The sequence below is a fragment of the Ovis aries genome, chromosome 5 (assembly GCF_016772045.2).
Source record: "Ovis aries strain OAR_USU_Benz2616 breed Rambouillet chromosome 5, ARS-UI_Ramb_v3.0, whole genome shotgun sequence".
Lineage (NCBI taxonomy): Eukaryota > Metazoa > Chordata > Mammalia > Artiodactyla > Bovidae > Ovis > Ovis aries.
Window position 1 is genome coordinate 76,883,588 of NC_056058.1, and position 22,106 is coordinate 76,905,693.

General features: G+C 37.4%; 1 protein-coding gene across 1 annotated transcript in view; it reads left to right on the plus strand.

The window, feature by feature from the left end:
- TENM2 (teneurin transmembrane protein 2) overlaps positions 1-22,106 on the plus strand; it is a 1,394,720-nt gene that overhangs the window by 397,220 nt on the left and 975,394 nt on the right. The window contains exon 4 of the mRNA XM_060415963.1: positions 20,703-20,777. Coding sequence (XP_060271946.1) covers positions 20,703-20,777 — 75 coding nt within the window. The remainder of the gene's footprint in view (positions 1-20,702; positions 20,778-22,106) is intronic.

A 22,106-nucleotide genomic window follows, 5' to 3' on the forward strand; every position in this document is an offset into this window, starting at 1 on the left:
GCACTAAGCCACACATCACTATAGTTAGAAAGTGAGCTGACTGTGGACTTTAAGGGAAATTGGAAATTAGTGATTATTCTTATGTATGTACCATTCCACTCTTCTTATTAATGTATATATACTGTATACACACACACACATCACGTCTCTTTTTTTTTACTTTGAGTTGTGTTAGGGTTTATTGGGTGCCAGTTTTCTGATGCTAACTTACTATCATTGCTGAAGAATAAAATTGAATACAATTTTATAATGTTACTCATTAGCCAACTAATTCTTTATGGCAGAAAGTTTATTAAGAGATACTTGCATTTTTCAGGTTTTTTTAAAATTTGTAATACAAATAATCAGGTCTAACATATGACATATGAAAATGGTGCTAAATTTTATCAATTGGATGGGTGAGGATTTTAATAAATCTCGGATACCAACTCATGACATTGCAACAAAAATTAGTGTCAGTTGGTGAGAACTTATTTGGAACTGCCAACATCTGGGTTTGAATCACTGCTTTTACATGGACCAGTTTTATATTCTTTGGTGGGTCATGTAATTTCCTTGGTCCTCCATTATTTAATATAAATAGATCTGAAAATGGTAGTTATTGGCATTAGCAAGTTCTCCGTAAGAACCCAATGTTTCTTTTTTGGATCATTTAGTTGTGGATATCTACTATTATACAGTTTCAAACAATTCAATATTAACTGCATTCTTTTAGATAAATCTGGTTAATGGAACAAGGACACCTAAAGTATATGAAGGATCCACCTCAGTCAGGATTAATGCCTCATTCCTATGAAGTCCGAAATCAGTAGTGCTGAGGCCTAGGTTCCTTCCCTCCAGGTGGAACTCTGGAAACAAGGCTTCTTTCAGCCAGTGGCACTGCCATCTTGAATCCATCTTCACTCATATCACCTGTATCATAAGGGGAATGGAACGTGGAAAAGGATCATTTGCCTTTTAAGGTCTCTGGTTTTTAAATGCCACCATCACTTCTGCTTCACTAGGTTGATGAGAGCTAGATACATGGGCTGACCTAGATGTAATGGAAACTGAATGACAGGTCCCGGCTGGAAAACCACTCTCTATGGCAGTTTTGTACCACGGAAAGGGAGACACTAATTTTGGTGGACAGTTAATTTCCTCTGACACTCAAGATGAGTTTCTAAGGCAGAAGATTAGAGGTGATCTGACCCTGAAACTTAATGGAGTCAAAAACCTTGAGCCAATTAAATATTTGAGGAGAGGGTAGTGGATAACTGGATTACTTCACTCTCAAACAAGGACATGGTCTTAATTAGCTGTTTTCAGAAGTTTTCTCGCCCACAAACATTATTTAAATAAGAAAGCAGAAATGCTCCGGTTGAAGAGACTTAGGGAAGAGACCCCCCAGGGATCCTGGAAATAGAGATTAAAACCACTCAAGAGGATCTTGTGATTACTTTTTCTCTCATTGTTTTCTGATTTAAAGTTTTCATTTTCTCTCCCTCCTTTTGTTATTTGTTTGGCCACGAATCTTGTGGGATCTAACTTCACTGGCCAGGGATTGAACCTGGGCCCGCAGTGAAAGCATGGAGTCCTAACCACTGGACCACCAGGGAAGTCCCTATTTCTTAAAACTTACTTAAATGGTCACTCCTGAAAGTCTAACGCAGAGATGAAAGACTGGCAGGCCAAACATCTCTTCTATTGGATTGCTTTTTTGAAATTACACTTTTGACCATCATTTATCGATAGGTAAATAGCCCATAAAATCTAGATATCAGGCTTTTCTGGAAAAATTGCAATACCTAGCAACAGTAATTCTATCTTCTTGAATGACAAAAATCTACTGGCTGAATAACAGCTGCCTTATCTAAAAGGGACCTGTACTTCCTCCCACTTTTTAACAGGTCCCCAAGACTCCTTATTGCCCTGTACGCAACTTGACTTAGCTTCTTACATTAACCACTGGGTTTTTATAAGTCATTTACATTTACAAAGTATAATCTAATGGGAAATTGTGCGACCTCACTGAAATTTTTATCTTTTTCAAACAAGCAGATAATTATTAAAAACTTATGAGCAAGAATAAATTGAATCTCCACTTTGAATTGTTCTTCAGCCTATTTTTCATAGAAAGTTCTGCTGTGTGAGCCTCTCCCTCTTGAAAGACATTTATTTATGAAATGAATTTTCCACAATAATTATTCCCAGTTGCCCGTGTTACTCCCTGTAGCCTTTTGGCTTCCGGGATTTTAGTCTTCTACTCTGAATTAATTGAAGAGGTGATTTTTCTCTTACCAAATGAAGGGCCTGTAGAGCAACAATATATGTGACAAAAAAGATAATGGCACTGTTTTGAAATTTGGCAATCTTTTTCTTAGAGTTGTAACTGATCATGTCTTTCTGAGGATGTGGAGTGAAACTTTGACATATGTCATGGTTGTCAAAGTCAGCATTAACACAAAATAATAAGTTATTTAATATAGGATTCAACTTTATTATTTTTTCAAGTGAGCTGTCTATCACCAAGTTCTGAAGTGGATTTCTTTCAAGTCTCCCTGTCTCCAGAGAAAAAGGGGAAAAGGCAGTGTGTCCCTGGACAGGCTCTATGACTCATTATGTCAATCAAACCCCACTTCAGAAGGGAATAAAGAGATTTGTATCTCAAAGCTGTGCATAACGACTCCTCGGCTTTTCATTTCATATTTATGAGCGGTTTACTTTGAAGTGTTTATCAGCCAATGCGCAGAAACATGAGGGAGCCTTGCCTGAAACCATACTCAGGCGTCTAATCTGTGAAGCGCTCGCTGAGCAGACTAGCTCATCAGTGCATGCCATGCAAAAATAAATACATAAATAAACTTTTTGTTATTTGAGGTCTTGGAGCCGTGTCTTTATATGAACTATAAAAAAGGGATAAATGGTGCTGAACATTTTGAAATTGGTGTAACACGGGAAACTTAGCTCTGTGATGTGCAAAAACGAATGAGGGACAGATTATTTCTTGCTTGAAACAAAACTTGATAGAATGCAGAGAAATAAAAATATACAAATATTTAGGTATACTTCTCACCTGGTCTAAGGCTTTGGGTCTGTCCAAGTGCCCACTTGATGACTGAGGATAGTATAAAGTAGTTTTTTTTTCTAAATATTTTTTGAAAATTATATAATTGTCAGAATGGTTGGGGAGATGTCACTACCAAGATGTTGAAACGACTATATGGAAAGCTGTTTTACATTTTTAACATCCCATCTGTATTAATACCCCATGCATATTTTAAGATATGTAAAATGGGCAGAAGGAAAAGTCAGGGAAGCTAATAAAGAAGGGTGCATAGAAGAAAATGAAATATTGATTCTTAATGAAAAGAATGGGTACATTTTATCTATTTTTAACCTACCTGCCTATCTTTGTTCAATTATTTTGACGAATATTTATTGAGCAGCTACTATACTAGATCCTGACTTTACAAGGGTACAGTCAGCCAGAGTTGCTGAAGAGCATCTCAGGTGAGAGGAAGCCAACAAATGAACAAATCAATGTTAGTGTCGGTGTCACGTTAGTTACTGTAACCAAGGGATGCTCAGTCCCCCACGTCTTTATATTAGGTCCTGTATGTCTGTGTGCATTTCTCATTTGTTAATAGCAAAAAGAATTTTTTGCTATTTGTATTTAAAGAAAAAAAGGAAAATTCGCTTTGATAATCTGTGAAGTATTTCACTGATTTGAACAGCTGGGAGAAAATTAAGCCTAGGAGCCTATAAGCCATTCGCTTATAAAAAGGTGACTTCCTGTGTTGCCCTTTTTTCTACAGATTCTTCAAAGAGCTCTTTCCCTTTCCTAGTATCCCCCCTTCCAGTATCCTGAGTGGAAAAAGTGGCTCTGATGCCTAGTCTCTTGCTAGCAATATTGTATAATCACAGAAGTTTAAAGGTGAAAGTCTTTAGACTCAGCTAGGAAGCCTGGCATGTAAGAAACCACACAGGCTTTAGAGCCAAAAGATAAATGCATGAATAGAGGCTATTCCACTCTTTATCTCAAATCTAATGCCTTCCTCCTAGTTTTGTTCTGAGGATTATATGATATTTTCCACCTGTAGTGTTTATAACGTACAATGTTTATAATTAATCTTGCTCATACAACATAACCAATATTAAGCCATAAATGTTTCCCATCCTTTTACTTTCAAAAGAACCTGACAGCTCAGGGTTTTAAGGGGTTTCTCTCTCTCTGCTTAGTCCCTCAGTCTTGAACTGTGGCCTGCCAGGCTCCTCTGCCCATGGAATTTTCCAGACAAGAACACTGGAAGTGGGTTTCATTTTCCTTCTCCAGATGACTTTCCTGACCCACGGATGGAAGCTGTGTCTCTTGAGTCTCCTGCATTGGCGGGTGGTTTCTATACCACTAGCACCACTTGGAAGCCCATTATGGGGTTTGCCAATGATTTGCCACCCAGAATAATGTTTTCTAGAGGACAGTGAAATATAGTTACCTGCCCCCTGTTTCTGTCTTCCCATCCCCACCAATGTAAGGGGAGCAGAAGATAAATTTACAAGGAATACACTGTGCTATTATAATGATAATTTTATATGTTTATCTTACTTATTAATCTGGGAGATTCCTGAAAGCAGGGACACAGATTTTTTCTCTCTGTATCTCTATTTCATTCTCAGCACACCTTTTTGTCTATTTGTAGAACTGAATTGAACCAATCAGTTTGAAACATGAACAGTGGGTGCCCTTGGGTCTGTGTGAGCCGAATAACAGCAGTGATTCTTGGGGAGACAAGCACAAAGAAGCATAAACCCTGCCAGATGTGCAGGAAAGACAACCGAAGCCACTGTGGGGTGTGTTCCTGATAATTCTGATGGATAGATTTTCTAAAAGGACTATTTGACTTTCTCATCCAATTGGAGATGAAACACGCTGCACAGAAGAAAGAGTGATCTAGGGCCAATTTTAAGAGGGGAGAGTGAATCAGAAGACAAGTCTCTGCAATAATAATCTGCTTCTGACTCCCAAGCAACCCACAGTGAGAGCAGAGGAATTAATGGAGCTTCTGATCCCTGTGACATAGGCACGCAGATGCAACTTAAGTCAGTGCAGCAGCCATTTCCTTGGTGGTCCGATCATGGGCTATGAGAAAGTGAACAGAGCCAGTGTCCCCCCTGGATAGCAAAGCTCTCTTCCTAAGGAAAAGGCTGTTTCTCAGATGAAGTGCCAGATAGGGCCAATGTTTTTCATAGAGCACCTAGGGAAGCCTCAGCAGAGAGAAATGTCTCAATAGAGAACAATTAAGTGTCACCTTGGATTTCATTGCCTGTCATTCCAGAGAAGTGGCAGTTTTGCTAGGAAAAGTTGGCTTTTTAAGAAAGAAGCAATCTACCTGGAGTGACCCCTTACTTTAATAGGGAAAAAAAAAGGCAGGGAAATGCAAGAGAGAGACATCTTGCTCCCTTCACAACTGTCAGAAGTATGTTTTGTGATTCCTGGAAAGCCCAGGAAAGTCCCTATTTCTCTTTCTCAAGGGGGTAATCCTTGCTACTTTGCACAGGTGATATTGAGTCCTAAGGCAGTTTGCTTTGAACAGTAATATAAATGTGCTTTCCAGTTACCAAACAGAGGCAATAGTTGGTAGAGTCACTGGTTTCCGGAAGATGTTTTGGGAAAATGGGGAATGGTCAAGGGAGTCATTTGTAATGATGGGATAGTTGTGCTAATTAGAAGAGGCGGAATGATATTAATATTGGGCATGCCTTTGCCAGCACCTGAAAACCGAGACCAGACACTCTTCTCTGCCTCTAAAAGAGCCAAGTGGCCAGAGCGTTTAATGCTGACGTAGGGTAATATGTTTTCTGTGCATTCCAGGATGATAACAGTATTAGAACACAAACTGCATTTTTTTTCCAGATCCTTTAGGGAGGCTGGTGCTTTGGTTCATTATGATTTTGCTGTTTTGTACGTGTCAGGGCTTCATGGAGGAAGCAGGGCTGTACTATGGTTTCTGTGGACCCTCACAGGCTCTGCCTTTGCAGACCCCTCCTCTCTAAAAATGGGCTTTCCTGGTGGCTCCGACCGTAAAAGTGTCTGCCTACAATGAGGGAGACCAGGGTTCAATCCCTGTGTTAGGAAGATCGCCTGCAGAAGGAAATGGCAATCCACTCCAGTACTCTTGCCTGGAAAATCGCATGGATGGAGGACCCTGGTAGGCTACAGTCCATGAAAGAAAATATTTAAAATTACATTTTACAACTGCATTGGTAGAGAGATGGATAGATTTTTGTTAGACATTACAACCTTTTCTACAAACTGAAATTTTACTTTGTTTTCCTTATTTTAAAAGAAATTAAACCACGTTTGTGGGTCCCCAAAAATATGCTGGGCCCTAGTGACTCTGTCTATGGTCCCTACTGGGTACCTTGGCCCTGGTCCTATCGCAACTGGAATGTCTTTCTGTTGCATTTACTCATGGATTTAAAACTGTGAATTTCAATGTTTTAAGATAAAGATCTCTTGTCTTAAAGACAGTACCTCCATCTGAGGAAAAGTAGAAGCTTATGACATAGTGCAAATTAATTTCTGTAGACAGTTACGGTCTACACTTAAGGAATAATTTGGTCCACAGGTAACATATCACCTTAATTGCTCTATTTTTCCCCCTAAAGTAAGTGCCACTCCTTTTAAGGACAGTGTTTGTACATTGCATTTATCATTGTCCCACTTCTTAAAACTGAATACAGTATCCATAATTTACTTTTTCCCTATGAATCAAGGCAGCCCTCCTGAATGATGACAGTTCAGTGTTATGTGTGGACTATGACAAATCTGTTCCCAGAAGATTTTGAAGTTTATTAAATTCCAAGTGCTCTGCGATTGTACTGTGGTCTGTGCATCATCTCACTTTCCTCGATGTCAGCCTCATTCCATTCTCTCTCCAAAACCTCTAGCGCCCCTTCCCATTATGGATCAAAAGTGAAATCCCAAATCCACATCTACCATCTACCCATTCCCAGCATTTGCAACCACCAGTTCTGCCTTCCAGCCTATTACTGTAAATGAACCGTCCGTACTCTTATCCCAGGAGAAACCCTCACTTGTGTGCTCCATCAGAGTCCCACTAGTCTATTCAAGAATGTTGCTGCCAGAATTCCTCCACCTCTAAATGACCATTTTTTCACTCCTACCAGTAGATAAACATGCTGTGACTTTCCCCAATTTCTGTTCACCACTTCTTCCACCAGCGACATCCTTTACCCCCTTTCTGCAGTGCATCTCAGAAGAGGCAGCTGTTGCACTGCTTCCCCTTTGGCTCCCCTATTCTCTTTAAGCACAGCCCAATCAGATATTCACACATATCCCTCCATACGATTGATCTTGCCAGGATCACCAGTGATTACCACGTCACTACATTGTGATGCTTAATTTTTCAGTCTCTTCTTACTGACCTGTCAGCAACATTTGAAAGAGTTCATCACTCCCTCCTCTTAGATACACTTTCTTCGCTTAGATTGTCCCCTGGCACATGCTTGTGGCCTTCTAACCATGGCACTGGTGGCTCTTTTCCATACTCCTTTATTGCTTCTTCCTCTTTGCTCCATCCTCTTGAGTGTAAAAATAACTGAAGACCCAGTCTTTGGTATTCTTTTCTGCCTACAGATCTTTCACACTGGTGGCCTTGTCCACTTCCATAACACAGAATAGCATATATATGCCAATGACTCCTAAATCTCTATCGCTTATATCAAACCTGTCATTTATTGATGTGTTGACCTACTCAGCATCTCCATTTGTATGTCTAACACACATTCCAAACTGAAGTATCCATGACTGAAATCCTGACTCTCTACACACACACATACACACACACACACACACACACACACCCCACTTGCTCTTCTTGCATCCTTCCCCATCAGTCCCTGGCAACTCCCTCCTAGTTTTCAGTTTGAAAGTACTGATGTCATTTCTGATTTCTCTCTTTCTGCCACACCCTGCCTATAATCCATCCACCAGGAAATCCCACTCTGCCCACCAGCCCAACTGGAATGGGCTATGATCAGCTCTTACAAACACATTCTGAGCACCTCCTGGATGCTGTTCTTGCTTGTGTCAAACACAATTGTGCAATCTTTAAAGATGTTGCTCCCTTCTCCCTGAGATCTTCCCAAGATCAAATAATTCAAAATACTCATAAATGGCTTTCACTACTCTACTTTCTCTGTTTTCACTCCTCACCTTTGAAGATATTAGTACTTAGTCATTACATTAACTTTTTATTTTTTGTCTACCCTGGCCAAAATATAAGCTTCTGAGGAACACAGATCTTTATCTTCTTTGTTTGCTGATATATCCCAAGCCATTTGACTAAGGCTGAACACTCATGCTGTGTGTTTAGTCACTCAGTCATGTGAGACTCTTTGCGACCCCATGGACTGTAGCCTACCAGGCTCCTCTGTCCACGGGATTCTCCAGGCAAGAATTATGGAGTGGGGTGCCATTTCATCCTCCAGGGGATCTTCCTGACCCAAGGATTGAACATGTGTCTCCTGTGCCTCCTGCATTGGCAGGCAGATTCTTTACCACTGAGCCACCTGGGAAGCCCCGAACATTTACTCAGCACTTTGTAAATACTGTTGAAATGAACGAGGGCTCTTTCCCTTCATTCTGCTTGCCTAAAGTCCCACCCATTCTTTTAGGTATATGTCTCCTCTCATGTAATCATGTGTTTGCTCCCAGGTGGTCAGCTGTCTGTATTCTTGAGTTAGCCCTCACTCTGATTTGGGGTGGAGAGAGAACTATATCAATCTACGAACCTACGAATGTAGATTCAACAAGTGAGGGCTCTAAAATCTCTGCTTCTGCTGCTGTTTCCACTACTTGATAGTATATCTAGAACATTTTATTCAGCCTCCCTATACTCTGGCTATACTGCTAAGTGTTTAATGAGTGTAGATAACTTGGTCTCTACAGTCTTCCGAGCCTAGATATTCTTCAGGCTATATCATAGGTAAGGAGACTGACGCTCGGGGGCAGGATGGCTCAGTTAACTAGCTTGTGATCAAACCATAAGGGGTGGAGTAGAGATTCAGACACTGGGCTGTTTGTTTGTCAAGTACTCTTAACCACAGAAATGTAGAGTCATTCTCTTAGGGAGAAAAGTGCAAGGATTTCCTGGCAGTGTATCTGTCATGTAATGAGTTGGTTGCATTTACTTTTTCTTTTTTAATTAAAAGTAATTTTTAGAAGGGCTTCCCTGGTGGCTCAGCTGGTAAAGAATCTACCTGCAATGCAGGAGACCTGGGTTCAATCCCTGGGAGAGGAAGATCCCCTGGAGAAGGGAAAGGCTATCCATTCCAGTGTTCTGGCCTAGAGAATTCCATGGACTGTATAGTCCATGGGGTCTCAAAGAGTAAGAAATGACTGAGCGACTTGCAGGTTCATGACAAAATTTAATGGAAGGTGCAGACTGTCCCCATATGCTCCCTTCCACACACGTATAACCTCCCCATTATCAACATTCCTCATCAGAATGACAGATATTTGTTAAAACTGATGGATCTTTCAAGACATTGACCCATCATAATCACCCAGCATCCATGGTTTACATTACAGTTCACACTTAGTGGTATACATTCTGTGGGTTTGAACAAATGTATAATATGTGTCTTTATCATTACAGTATCATACAGAGTATGTTTACTGTCCTGAAAATACCACATGTCCAGCCTAGTCATCTCCCCCTGCCCAATTCCTGGCAACCACTTACCTGTCTATAGTCTCCATAGTTTTGCCTTTTTCAGAACGCCCCGTACTTGAAATCATACATATGTAGCCATTTCAGATTGGGTTCTTTCATTTAGTAATATGGATTTAAGTTTTGTCTATGTCTTTTCATGGCTTGATAGATTATTTCCTTTTAGTCCTAAATAATATTCTGTTGTCCGAATGTACCATGTTCAGTCACTGAGTCATGTCTGATTCTTTGCGACCCTGTGACTCTAGCCCACCAGGCTTCTCTGTCCATGGGATTTCCCAGGCAGGCATACTGGAGTGAGTTGCCTTTTCCTTCTCCACTGAATGTACCACAGTTTTTTATTCATTGACTACATTTACTTTGCTTCCTGAGTTTATTTCTGATTGGCTGGAACTTAAAGAGGCATGAAACTAAAGGCATTTCTTTGTAGTTTAACTCAAAATATAAACATAAAAATTTTGAATGATAGAACAATGAGAAAATTATGATATCACATGATATCTTTTAAAGTTGGGAATGGAGTTAGATTGGTCCAAGCCTTCTATTTTTAATTATTTTAACCTTTAGGAAAAAAATTTCAAATCACAGAAAAGTACAAAGAATAAAGCATAATACTCATAATTTCCAATTAACAAGTGTTGCCATTTTGTCAAATTTGTTTCAGATCTTTTTCTAAGTGCTCCCCAACTTCATCTCCAGAAGTTATTGCTATTAAGAATTTAAGGTTTATTTTTCCAGTTCAAAATTATCCCGTTAGTGTATAGATATCTATATTTAATGCATATCACTCGTATTTTTCTAACTATGCTTTTGTAACTTGATATTTGGATTTTGAGATCTATGTCTATTAAGACAAAGACCATGATTTCTGACAGTTCTCTCCTCATAAAATTGTATCATGTGGCAAATGGTGGCCAGAGTTAAAGGTTTACAGCTCTTGGTGCCAGTTTCTCAGGAGGCTTATTTCTTCCTAAAGTTAGCGGTGTCTGAATTAAATTACTTAACATATCTAACTTTGGTGAAGTGTTGAATAGAGGGTGTGAAGATCTTGCTATTGAAAAGTTATAGAGACTAAAATCCCCATGAAGTTGTCTCCAGTACAGGTACGCATCCATCACCCATTGAAAGTAATGCTTGTGACTTCAGTCACTTTGGAAATATGTATTTTAGTGGTGAGATAGTCTCGGGTGTTGCTGAGACTGATTAGTTACAGCATCGCTCACACCATGAATATAATAGTGCTGAAAGTGGAGTATTTCAGCTGTGATGACACAAGATTTTTTTTCCTCCATTGGGCAAACTTCTGCCTTCTATTCCTGAATTTCTTTCTGACTTGGAATTTATGTGACTCAACAACTCTCTGCAAGTCAACAGCTGCCAGATGCTAAATGTAATTAAGGCTTTACATGTATTCGTAACCTACGACATGTGTTTGAAACACAGGAAGCAAGGTGGGAAAGGAAGAAAAGGAAAACCCTTGACTCAGTTTCAATTATCCTCTCCCTGTTTAACGGATGCTAACAGGCACTAGGAAACTGTGGTTGTGTTATTTTTCTACAAGCTCAATGGCTGGATGCTTACATTGGTTTTAGACAAGTACCTAAATCCTGACAGTAATTGGTGATGAAGCATTTGATTTAAGGGAATTGATTTACAAACAAGAATACATCATTAACATTTCTCCTCCAAATATTTGCAGTTACAGTGTAGATCCTGATTAGTTACTGAAGCAAAATACCTGTTATACATATTTTCACCTGGTGATAGACTGTGATCTATCCATCTCACTAGATGTCAGACTGTAGATGAGTTAATTAACTCTTGAGCTCTAGAATGATTCTTCAATGATGGGAAAGTCAAAATGTTTTCAAAACATCAAGTGCATGATGGAGACAGGGACCTTCATGAGTGCTGAGAATGCAAATGTCATATGCCTTTGTCAAAATTTCAGCTGATACTGGCAGCTTCTATACTGACATACCAAATCTTCTTTATATTACTTTGAGAAAGCAGGATATTACATAACATAATAGTAAATACATTTAAATATATGCAGTGTAACAGGAAAAAGTATCTCATGTGTTTAGGGGTAGGAAAAGTTTGAAAATGAAATCATGCCCATCATTTTGTAGTTTTACACTTACTAGGTAACATCATAGATAACTAATATTTATTGAGTATTTATTCTGTTCTAAATTTATATATATACTTGTTCATCAACACAATGACCTTTTGAGATAGGTAGTGCTGTGATTTCCTCCATTTTACAGGTGAGAAATTTGAAACATAGAAGTATTAACTAGCTTGATCAAAACAACACAGTCCTGAGAGTAGGAGAAATCTCTAAATAACTAAAAGAAAACAAAATAAGAACTGAAAGTGAGCTGAAGTCAGAAATGTAAAGACTGAATTGCAAGCTCATAGGAGAACTTCAGTGAGAGAAAAGGGTTGCCCTCAGAGTTTCAGCTGGGAGATCTGACCTTGGACTCAGAGCAAGATGCAGGACATGAAACTGAGATTCCTGTGTTATTCTGGAAACCTGATGAAAGACGTGGTGAAGATTATCCATGGCCTGAAAGGGAGCAGTTAGACATTTTTCAGGAGACAAAAGTCTTTACTATAGGCCCTTGTGATTTTTAAAAACTAAAATAAACTTATGTCAGCTAAAGTTAAATCTAATTAAGTATGTAAGAAAACAAAACTTTATAATTAAGAGTGAACAAGACAACAAACAACCATTTTTGATCCTTAAAGCCCTAAAATGTTAGAATGTGTCAGTTACACACTTTCAACTATGTATAATATGCAAATTAGCAAGTAAGAACATAATAGAAAAATGGAATAGAAACATTTAAGCTTTATAAATTTCATAAAGGAAATGGTCAATACATAATTGTTGAAATAAAAACTTTAATGCATACAGTAAATATGACATCAGGCTCAATTAAAAAGAGAATTGGTCAACTGAAAAAAAAAATAACCAGAAGAAATTAGCAAGGGATGGCACAGAAAGAATATAATGTTAAAAATATAATAGAAACATTAGGAGAGAAGAATAGTCTTAGTTTAATTAGTGAAGACAATAAAGAGTTTGGGAGTGAGTAGATATTTAAAAGACAGTGAGAATTTTTTAGAATAAAGAAATCAGGAAGTCATAGAAATGGAAGACCAGCCTGTATCAAGTAAGATTAGAGCTCTAAATAGACTGATATAACATACATATTGTAATCCCTAAAGCTACCACTAAAAACATTATGTTGAGATATAGATAAGAATCCAATAAAAAGTTAAAATGGAATTTTAAAAAATCATCAACCCAAGTGAAGGTAGAGAAGAAGAACATCAGAAAAGGGACAAACAGGAAAAACAGCAAAGGGGTGAACCGAATCCAGCCAAATAAAAAATTACATTAATATAAATGTACACTGATCAAAAGGAAAAGATTGTCTGATTATTTAAATAGCCAGTCCTAAATATATGCTGTCTACAGGAGACACAGTTTAAATACAAAGTGACACAGAACAGTTGAAAGTAAAGGAAGGAAATTAGACATAGTGTTCACTGTTTACAGTAAACTTAACAAAGCTGAGCAGTTTTGTATCAGGCAAACTAGACTTTGAGACCACGAGTATTACCAGAGAAAAAGATGGATATTTGATATCGATCAAAAGATTACAAAGAGAGTCTCAGTTAATTTCAAGAGGGAATCCTAGAGAATTTGTTCTCTGTCCACCAAGTACTTAAGTGAGAAATCATGAACAATAAAGAAATCTAGACAAGCCCCAAATATGTGGAAATAAAACTCCATATTTCTAAGTAACCCATTGATCAAAGTAGTACAAGAGAAATTAGAGAATATCTGGAATTGAATGATAATGGAATGTACAACATATCCAAATTTGCGAGATACAGGTAAAGAGGGGCAGATGACAGGTTTATATTTTTATTTAAGAAATAAAAATCGTTTTTAAGTCAATGATCTATATTTCTACCACAAGAAAGAAACTAGAAAAGGCTAAGCAAATGAAACCCAAAATAAGTAGAGATAAATAATTGAGATGAGAACAATGATTAAAGAAATGGGAAAGTGAAAGTGAAGCTGCTCAGTCCTGTCTGACTCTTTGCGACCCCATGGACTGTAGCCTATCAGGCTCCTCCGTCCATGGGATTTTTCAGGCAAGAGTGCTGGAATGGATTGCCATTTCCTTCTCCAGGGGATCTTCCCGACCCAGGAATCCAACCCAGGTCTCCCGCATTGCAGGCAGACGCTTTACCATCTGAGCCACCAGGGAAGCCCAAAGAAATGGAAAGAAACAGTAAATGAAAATATTAAAGCCAAAAGCTGGCCTTTGAAAAACTGATAAAATTGATAAAGCAATAGGTAAAATAATCAAGAAGAAAAAAAGAGAATACACAAATACTCCAAATCAGGAATGAAAGAAGGAATATTGTTATGGATCCTGTGTGTATTCAAGAACATTGTCATTAACTATGGCGAATTAAATGAAATGGACAAATTCCTTGTAAAATATAATTAATAATAAAAAAGCAGATATAATCTCAAAATTTATTGGAGATAAAGAATCACTACATATTGATGACAATGTTCAATCCATCAGAAAATTATAATTATTCTAATTATTGTAAGCATATACTTATAGCCTTGGTTTAGTTGTTCAGTCATGTCCAACTCTTGCAACCCCATGGACTGCAGCCCTCCAGGTTCCTCTGTCCATGGGATTTTCCAGGCAAGAATACTGGAGTGTTGGCCGTTTCCTTCTCAAGGGGATCTTCGCAACCCAAGGATCAAATCCAGCTCTCCTGCACTGGAGGCAGATTCTTTACTAACTGAGCTACCGGAGAAGCCCTATAATATAGCCTTAAATTGACATAATGCAAATATAGATAAAGCTATGGGGAGAAACACCCATCATAGTAGGAAAATTCATCATATAACTTTCAATTCTTGATAAGACAACTAAATAGCAAATTAGTACCATGTAGAAAAATTGAACATAGGATTAATAATTTGGTTTCATTGAAATATGTAAAAGCTTGCACCTAATAATTAGAGAACATATGTTTCTCTCAAGTGGATATGAAAATACTTTTTAAAATTTATCAGGCTATGGAGGAAATTTAAAAATTGTTGGAAAGTATAGTAATATAAAAATGATGCTTTTTAGTTAAATGCAGGTAAATTAGAGCTCAGAACCAGAAATATATACAAAATACCCCAATACATTTGTAAATGCAATAAATAGGTTCATTAGAGACATTAAAATATTTAGATCTAAGCCACAGTGAAGATGCTGTGAGTCAAAACCTGTGAGATGCATTGAAAGTGGTCCTTAGAGAGAAATATATAGCCTGAAATGTTTACAATAAAAAGGAAAAATGGCTGAACACTGATGGCATAAGAAATCAATTTTTAAACATATGAAAAAAATCAATTGTCTATACTTAAAGAAGGAAAGAGAAAGGGGTAATTTGTATATATATATATATGTAAAACCATAAAAATGAGTAAACTGGAAAACATATATAGATAGTAGATGGAACTAGGAAAGCAAAAATTTATTGAAAGACAAAAACAATTGATCATTGCTGAAACCAATCCAGTCAAAAGAAAGCACAAATAGAATAATATCAGGAATTTTTTTTTAAAGAAGCATTTTACAAACCCAGAAGAAATTTAAAGGGATTTAAAAATACTTGGATAAATCTGTGCCAACCCATTTGAAGACATAGATGAAATAGGCATACGTCCCTGGAAAAGCTTATCGCTAGAAAATACATCCCTAGAAAAATATATCCCTAGAAAAATGTATTGCTCCAAAACTTTCAAAAACAACCCAAGAAACATAAAGTGTTAATTCTCCTGTAATTTTTTTTAAGTTCCTTCATTGTAATCCAATGATCATCATATTATCTACATTTGTCGTGTAATTACTGAGTGGCAGGTAGTGTTGTAAGCACTTTGACCTGCCTTATCTAACTCAATGTTCAAAAGAATCTTATAAAGGCAGGTGCTATTTTTATGTGTATTTATAAAGTAAGTGGAGACTCATCAGAAATAATTAATTCTAAGAATATATGGTCCACAAGTATTTTTAAAACAGACACTGGAATCCCATTTGAACCCTTGGCTATGTAGGTAGTGACTATTTTACAAGGCTGCTACACTAATTAACTGGAAATCTGTACGTAGCAGCATCTAAGACAGTGCCTGCCACCTTCTGAAGCTCTCAGAAAGCATAAGCTAGAACAGTTAGACCATTGCAGTTCACCCACTCTTGTCCTTTGCTTTCTTTATTTTTTCTGATGAACAAAAAACTGAAGAAGCAGTCTCACAGGGTCAGATGACTGCATGCCTTTGTAATGCTCTTACGTAGGATAACTGATTGCTATAGTTTTTAATACTGGAATTGATTTTTAATCTTATTGGAATTTTCATCAGCAGAAAAGAGTCTCCAGCAAGCTCTGGAGCATTTCATTTCTATTTATGAACTGGCAGTTGTTCAGGAGAAACTTTTGTTGTAGTCGGCTTTTGGGTTTTCCAAATTGGGCTTTGTTCAGATTGGAACATGAAAATGCCATATCAGAGGAGAAAGCCACATTCACTTTTGACTTTAAGGGGATAAAGGTTGCAAGAAAACCTTGAATACTGGAAACTTTCCTGTCTTCACTAGCCTTTGGTGTTTTTTGATTTGGAAAGTTTATTAACATTGGAATGATTCTGGTTACAAATTTGATAAGTTGTGACATGTCAGAGATTCAGATAGAGACCAAAGTAGTAATTCTGCAAATTTAAAAATATTAAAATATGAACATTTTAGGTGCTATACACAAAAGAAAATTTCAATTTGTAAAGGATATTTTTGAAATATAAATATTGGACTTACATTTTATGAATAATAATACATGTACACCTACTCTGTGATTTTAAGCCACAGGATATTTTGTGAACAGTTTTGTCAACATTTGGGAAAATATCTGAATGTGTAAAATCAGATGAACTTTAGAAGGGCATTAAGAGAGAGTTGATATGAAGAATTTTAGTATACACAAGAATAAAACATTAGAATTCATTAAGTAGCTCCTTTATTGGCTTTCAAAATTGTTACCATTGCATGTACAAATATGTAGATTTTAAATTTGTATGAAAATAGTATTTTAGATAATGTTGGGATTTGTTTTGGATGGAATATTTTGTACCACTTATACATATCTTTAACTGTGCAAAATTTAAAGTAACAACATTAAATGTAAGGTAATAATTTGGTGATATATTTTGATGAATCAAACCAAAATAAAAGTTGTGTTTTATCTCTTATAATTTCCTATTTTTCCTGATAGCTCTCTAGTTTGCAAAAGCTTATGGCATCAGATTAAATTACTTCACTTTCTGTGATAAAGAGAACTATGGTATTCTAATTTGTGTTCTTTACTTAAATATCTGGTACAAAAATTTGGAGTCAGGATTCATCCCTGACTTTAAAATGTAGAGTCTAACATTTGCTCAAGAAAAGTGACCCATGTTTATTTATAAGAGATTCTCTTTGTCTTAGGATAAATGATCCTAGAAAAAAGGCCACTTCAAAAATGAATCACTGTTTAGAAAGAAGCAATATTTCATATTAAATAGTAAAAATAATTTATTGTGACTTTATCTTGAGAAAATAAGATTGATTATCAAGAGTATATTTTATGTTTAATACAATTTATTATTCCAGCTGCACTATAATTATTCAAAAGGATAAAGAATAATAATTTGTGTGGGGCACAATATACATTTTATGGCACAACTATATGAGTGTACAATATTTCATCTTTTATTCTGAGTTGCATTTTGCAGCATGATCACAGAGGGCCATATTTTGCAAAAACAAAAATATTTAGACTCATTAATTTCCCAAATGGCCTCTAGTTAATTTTTTATTAATAATTATTTTTCCTCATTCACATTGAGATTTTCCTGATTCTTGGTATGATGAATGATTTTTTATTGTATCCTAGCTATTGGAAGTATTGTTTCAAAAATATGGATCTTACTTAAATATTGTTTCAGTAGGCCTCCTCTGACACCAAGCCTTGGGAAACAGTGGGACCCTGAGGCTTGACTGGCAGTCGGAGGTGAAAGCCCAGGTTCCTCACTCGACTCACTGTGACAAGGGGGGCGAGTGGAGTGGCATGGGGAGGGATGCCTCCTCGCAGAGTTGGGGTTTCAGACTCCTTACTAGGACTCGGCATATACCAACCTGCTTGAGAGGGAGAGGGCTACCTCCTTAGAGTTCCCTGTGAGTCCCCCAGTGGTAGTGAACCTAGATTTAACATTCATCCTCCTCAAGCACCAGCAAGGAGAGGGAAGGGTACTTCATCACCACTGTGTGCAGATGGACGTCTAGGTTCCCTTCATCTCCTCCAGCAACCCTCTGTAAGGGAATCAGGGAAAGTTCATCGCCCCTCAGAGACAATAATAATTCCAGTCCTCAGTTGGTCTTTGATTCCACCCTAGTATGTTTGTGGAGGTGGGGAAGGATGCCTCCTCGGAGCAGGCTTTACTTTGGTCTGCTTCTGTTGGTATTTTCAGTTTGCAGATTTCTCTAGCAAATTTCACTATCCACATCTGAGAAATATGAGGCAGAAAGGAAGCCCAGAGAACTCACCGCTATGGTTTCCTCCAGGTCCCAGGAGGAAATAGATCTATCTTCGTCCATACCTCTTTTAGGCTCATTTTATGTAGTCTTTACATGTGCAGTCCAGGGATTTGAGCTGTCCTTAAAGACAAGCATATAGAGAAGTGGGAAGTTTCATCTTGATCTAGAACTAGAACTCCCTCACCTTTTCTGTTTCCAGGATTTTTTTTTAAATTGGGGTACAGTTGCTTCACAATATTGTACAACGAAGTAAATTAGCTACATGTATACATATATCCTCTCTGTCTTGCCCCCCCTGCCTTCCATCCGTCCTGCCATCCCACCCGTCTCGGTCACCACAGAGGTTCCCACTAGCTAACTGTTTCACACACGGCAGTGCAGCAATCCAAATCTCCCAATGGCTCATTTGTACCATTTTTCTAGAGTTCACAAATATGTGCTAATTTGTTTTTCTCTTTCTGACTTCACTCTGTATGACAGACCCTGGGTCCATCCACATTTTTGCAAGTGACCCAATTTCATTCTCTTTTATGGCTAAGTAATATTCTATTGTATATGTATGCGCACACACACACACACACACACACACACACACACGCACACCCCACATCTTCTTTATCCATCCCTTCTGGTTGTTTCCATGCCCTGGCTATTTTAAGTAGTGCTGCAGTGAACGTCGGGTTGCATGTGTCTTTTTGAATTATGGTTTTCTCAGGGAATTTGCCCCAGTGAGGGAATCACTGGGTCATATGGGAGCTTTATTTTTAGTTTTTTTTTAAAAGAACCCCCATACTGTTCTCCATAGTGGCTGAATCAATTTACATTCCCACCAGCAGTTGACATTACCATGCCAACATTCATCTTTATTTTCTCTTAATAGCTTCATTCTGTTAGATCTTGGTTATTTTGTAGTCTTGATTATGATTCTAGTTTTTTTAGAATCACTTTTATTGACTTCATGGGAATCTGCATCTTCACCAGTTTTATAATTTAATCTTAGATCAGTACCATATCACTTCCCATTATCAGCAACTAATTGATGATTGAACTAATATCGTGGTTGATATGAGAAGAGATACTGGTAATAAGTGGGTGGGGATAGGTGGGGATTATTTCATAAATGATTACTATTGACTGTTTTCATGCTACAGCAACTTTTCTTCCCACATGTGAAATTTCTTCTCTTAAACTCAGGGGACTCACATAGTAAACATTTAGGCCATTACTACAGTTAACTTTTATCTTTCTGCCCTCATAGTAGAAAATCTGTTCAAATCCTGACATTTTCAGTGCTATTTGTATTCACTGGTATTACCATGACATGGTAATTCTGACTCAGCGACATATGTGTTTTTCCTACTTAAAGGTTATTTCAAAGTGTGAGAAGTTGGTAAGAACTTTGAAAATAAAGCCAAGATCACAGTGCAGTGACATATCCTTCTTTAGGATTGTATCCCCAAGTAAAATTAGTTGGTCAAAGGATGACTCCTGTAATCTATTGCAAAATTTTTCTCTAAAAAAGCTTTGGAAAGGATCTGGGTCATATACCGAGGTTATGATTCAAAAGAAGACATGTCCACACTGCTGTATTTAAAATGGATAACCAACAGGGGCCATCTGTGTATTGCAGGGAACTCTGCTCAATGTTATATGGCATCCTGGATGGGAGGGGAGTTTGAGGGAGAACGGATGCATGTATATATATATATAGCTGAGTTGCTCTGCTGTGCACCTGAAATGATCACAGTGTTAATCAGTTATACTCCAATATAAAATAAAAACTTAACTCATAATAAAAGATGACTTAAAGCAAAAGAGACTTATCAACTGAGTTGTTTTTAAAAACTTGTGTTCTGCTATCCTGATCACCTAACAGTTTTTAGACATTGACATTCTCTCAATGACAATATTCAAACATTGATAATACCTTAAATTATAAAATTCCATGATATAAATATCATTTATTTTGTGTAATCACTCATTTATACAGATATTGACTCTGGTCTTGACAATGTACTATGGGACAACACTAAGCTGTGTATTGAAAACAGCAAAAACAAAACAAAACAAAAAAAAAAAACTGAGAGGAGTTGGAGACATCATCCACACCCACGTGCATTAGTGATATCAGGGAGGTTGGAGGTAGAGAGAGTGTGAATATGTGTTCCATGAATACTTAAATGTTGTGCCTCTTGTTTTATCTTTCTGCAAGATAGTAAAGAAGGAATGAAATGTTGACTGCTTTCCACTAGAAATCTTAGCTTGGAGAATCACACAATGACTAGTTTCTCTCTTCTATTCAAAGCTGCCATGGAGCTTAATAAAGACATAATTATACAAGATGAATTAGAGCCAAATCAGTCTTCCATCAATGAGCAAAGTAAGTGTAAAACAATAAGTTGACATACTATTAGCATCCCCCATACTATTTACATGCTAAGCAGAGTGGTATAACATGAGGGCTTCATGCTTTAAGACAAACTACATGAAAATTGCTTGTCTAAAGAAATTCATTTGGAGGGATGTTTGGGAAACTGGGTATGATAAGAGCAAATGGGAGGGGTATGGTAGCTTCTCGGTGGAGTAATTCCTAGTCCCTCATGTGTGCCACTAGATGAACATATGGGCAAGCTGTGACAAAATGAAGGGGTGGCCTTTCATGGCTCCCTGTCCCTTTCCTACACAGTGTTTATCATTGTATAGATTGTACTTTTTTATGTGATTCTCTGATTAATGCCCCTTTCCCGATTAGACTATAAATGTCATGACTGTAGTTTTATACTGCTCACTGTTAAATCCCCAGTGTCTAGCACAGCACTAGGAACAATAAATATTTGTTGAATGATTTAATAAATGATAGACCAATCTTTCCTTTCTACCATGTCCATGACTCTCCAACATTATGTTGTTAAGCCAGCAAACTTGAGAAAGGCTTGGTCCACAATCTGTCCCAGAGACTTAAGAGCAAGGTTTTCTCTTCTATGAGTTAGTTGAGAGCAAAAAGGTACTGAACTAGGAATTCTGGGAGACATAGCACTGAGGAAGTGTGGTCCCAGTGGAAGATGAAGCCGAGGAGTTTAGAAAGGGATATTTGTGAAGAAACAATTCTGTTTTTAGAGAAAAACTTGCCTTTCATACGTGTGAGCTTAAATTTTTCTGATGAATTTGGTATAAGACCTTCCATTTTCTTCATGATATTGCTTGTTCAGCTTCAGGTTTGTAAGCTTGAAGTTGGAACTCTTGAAGTACAAGAGCTGGAACTCTTGAAGTGTTTTTTCTAACACTGGTGACTTAAAAATATATGCAAATTTTCACTGATTGATGAAGAGCTCATGTTTGTTTCAAGTTTAACAGAAACGTATTTTCATTTGTTATCATCAAGTAAATGTTCTAACCAAAGAAAGGGCACTGCATTTATTCCACAGCCCGTCATGTTCTAGGCTTCCTGTCTATGAATTCTAGTACCCAGATTGAGGAGCACATGGGCTCCTTCCCTTGCTCACATGGCTATATCTCTTTTCGTGAGGAGGTCTTTGAAGCCTAGTTCCAGATAATGAGATGTGAAATAGACAATCAGGAATGTTGCCTTAATACATGCACACTCCATTTCAAATGGAATCAAAATTACCACATGTGAAACAAAAACATGTATGTTTTAGTTTGGGCTTCTTTCCTTTATTGAAGGAAAAGGAAGCAGCGTATCTCATGA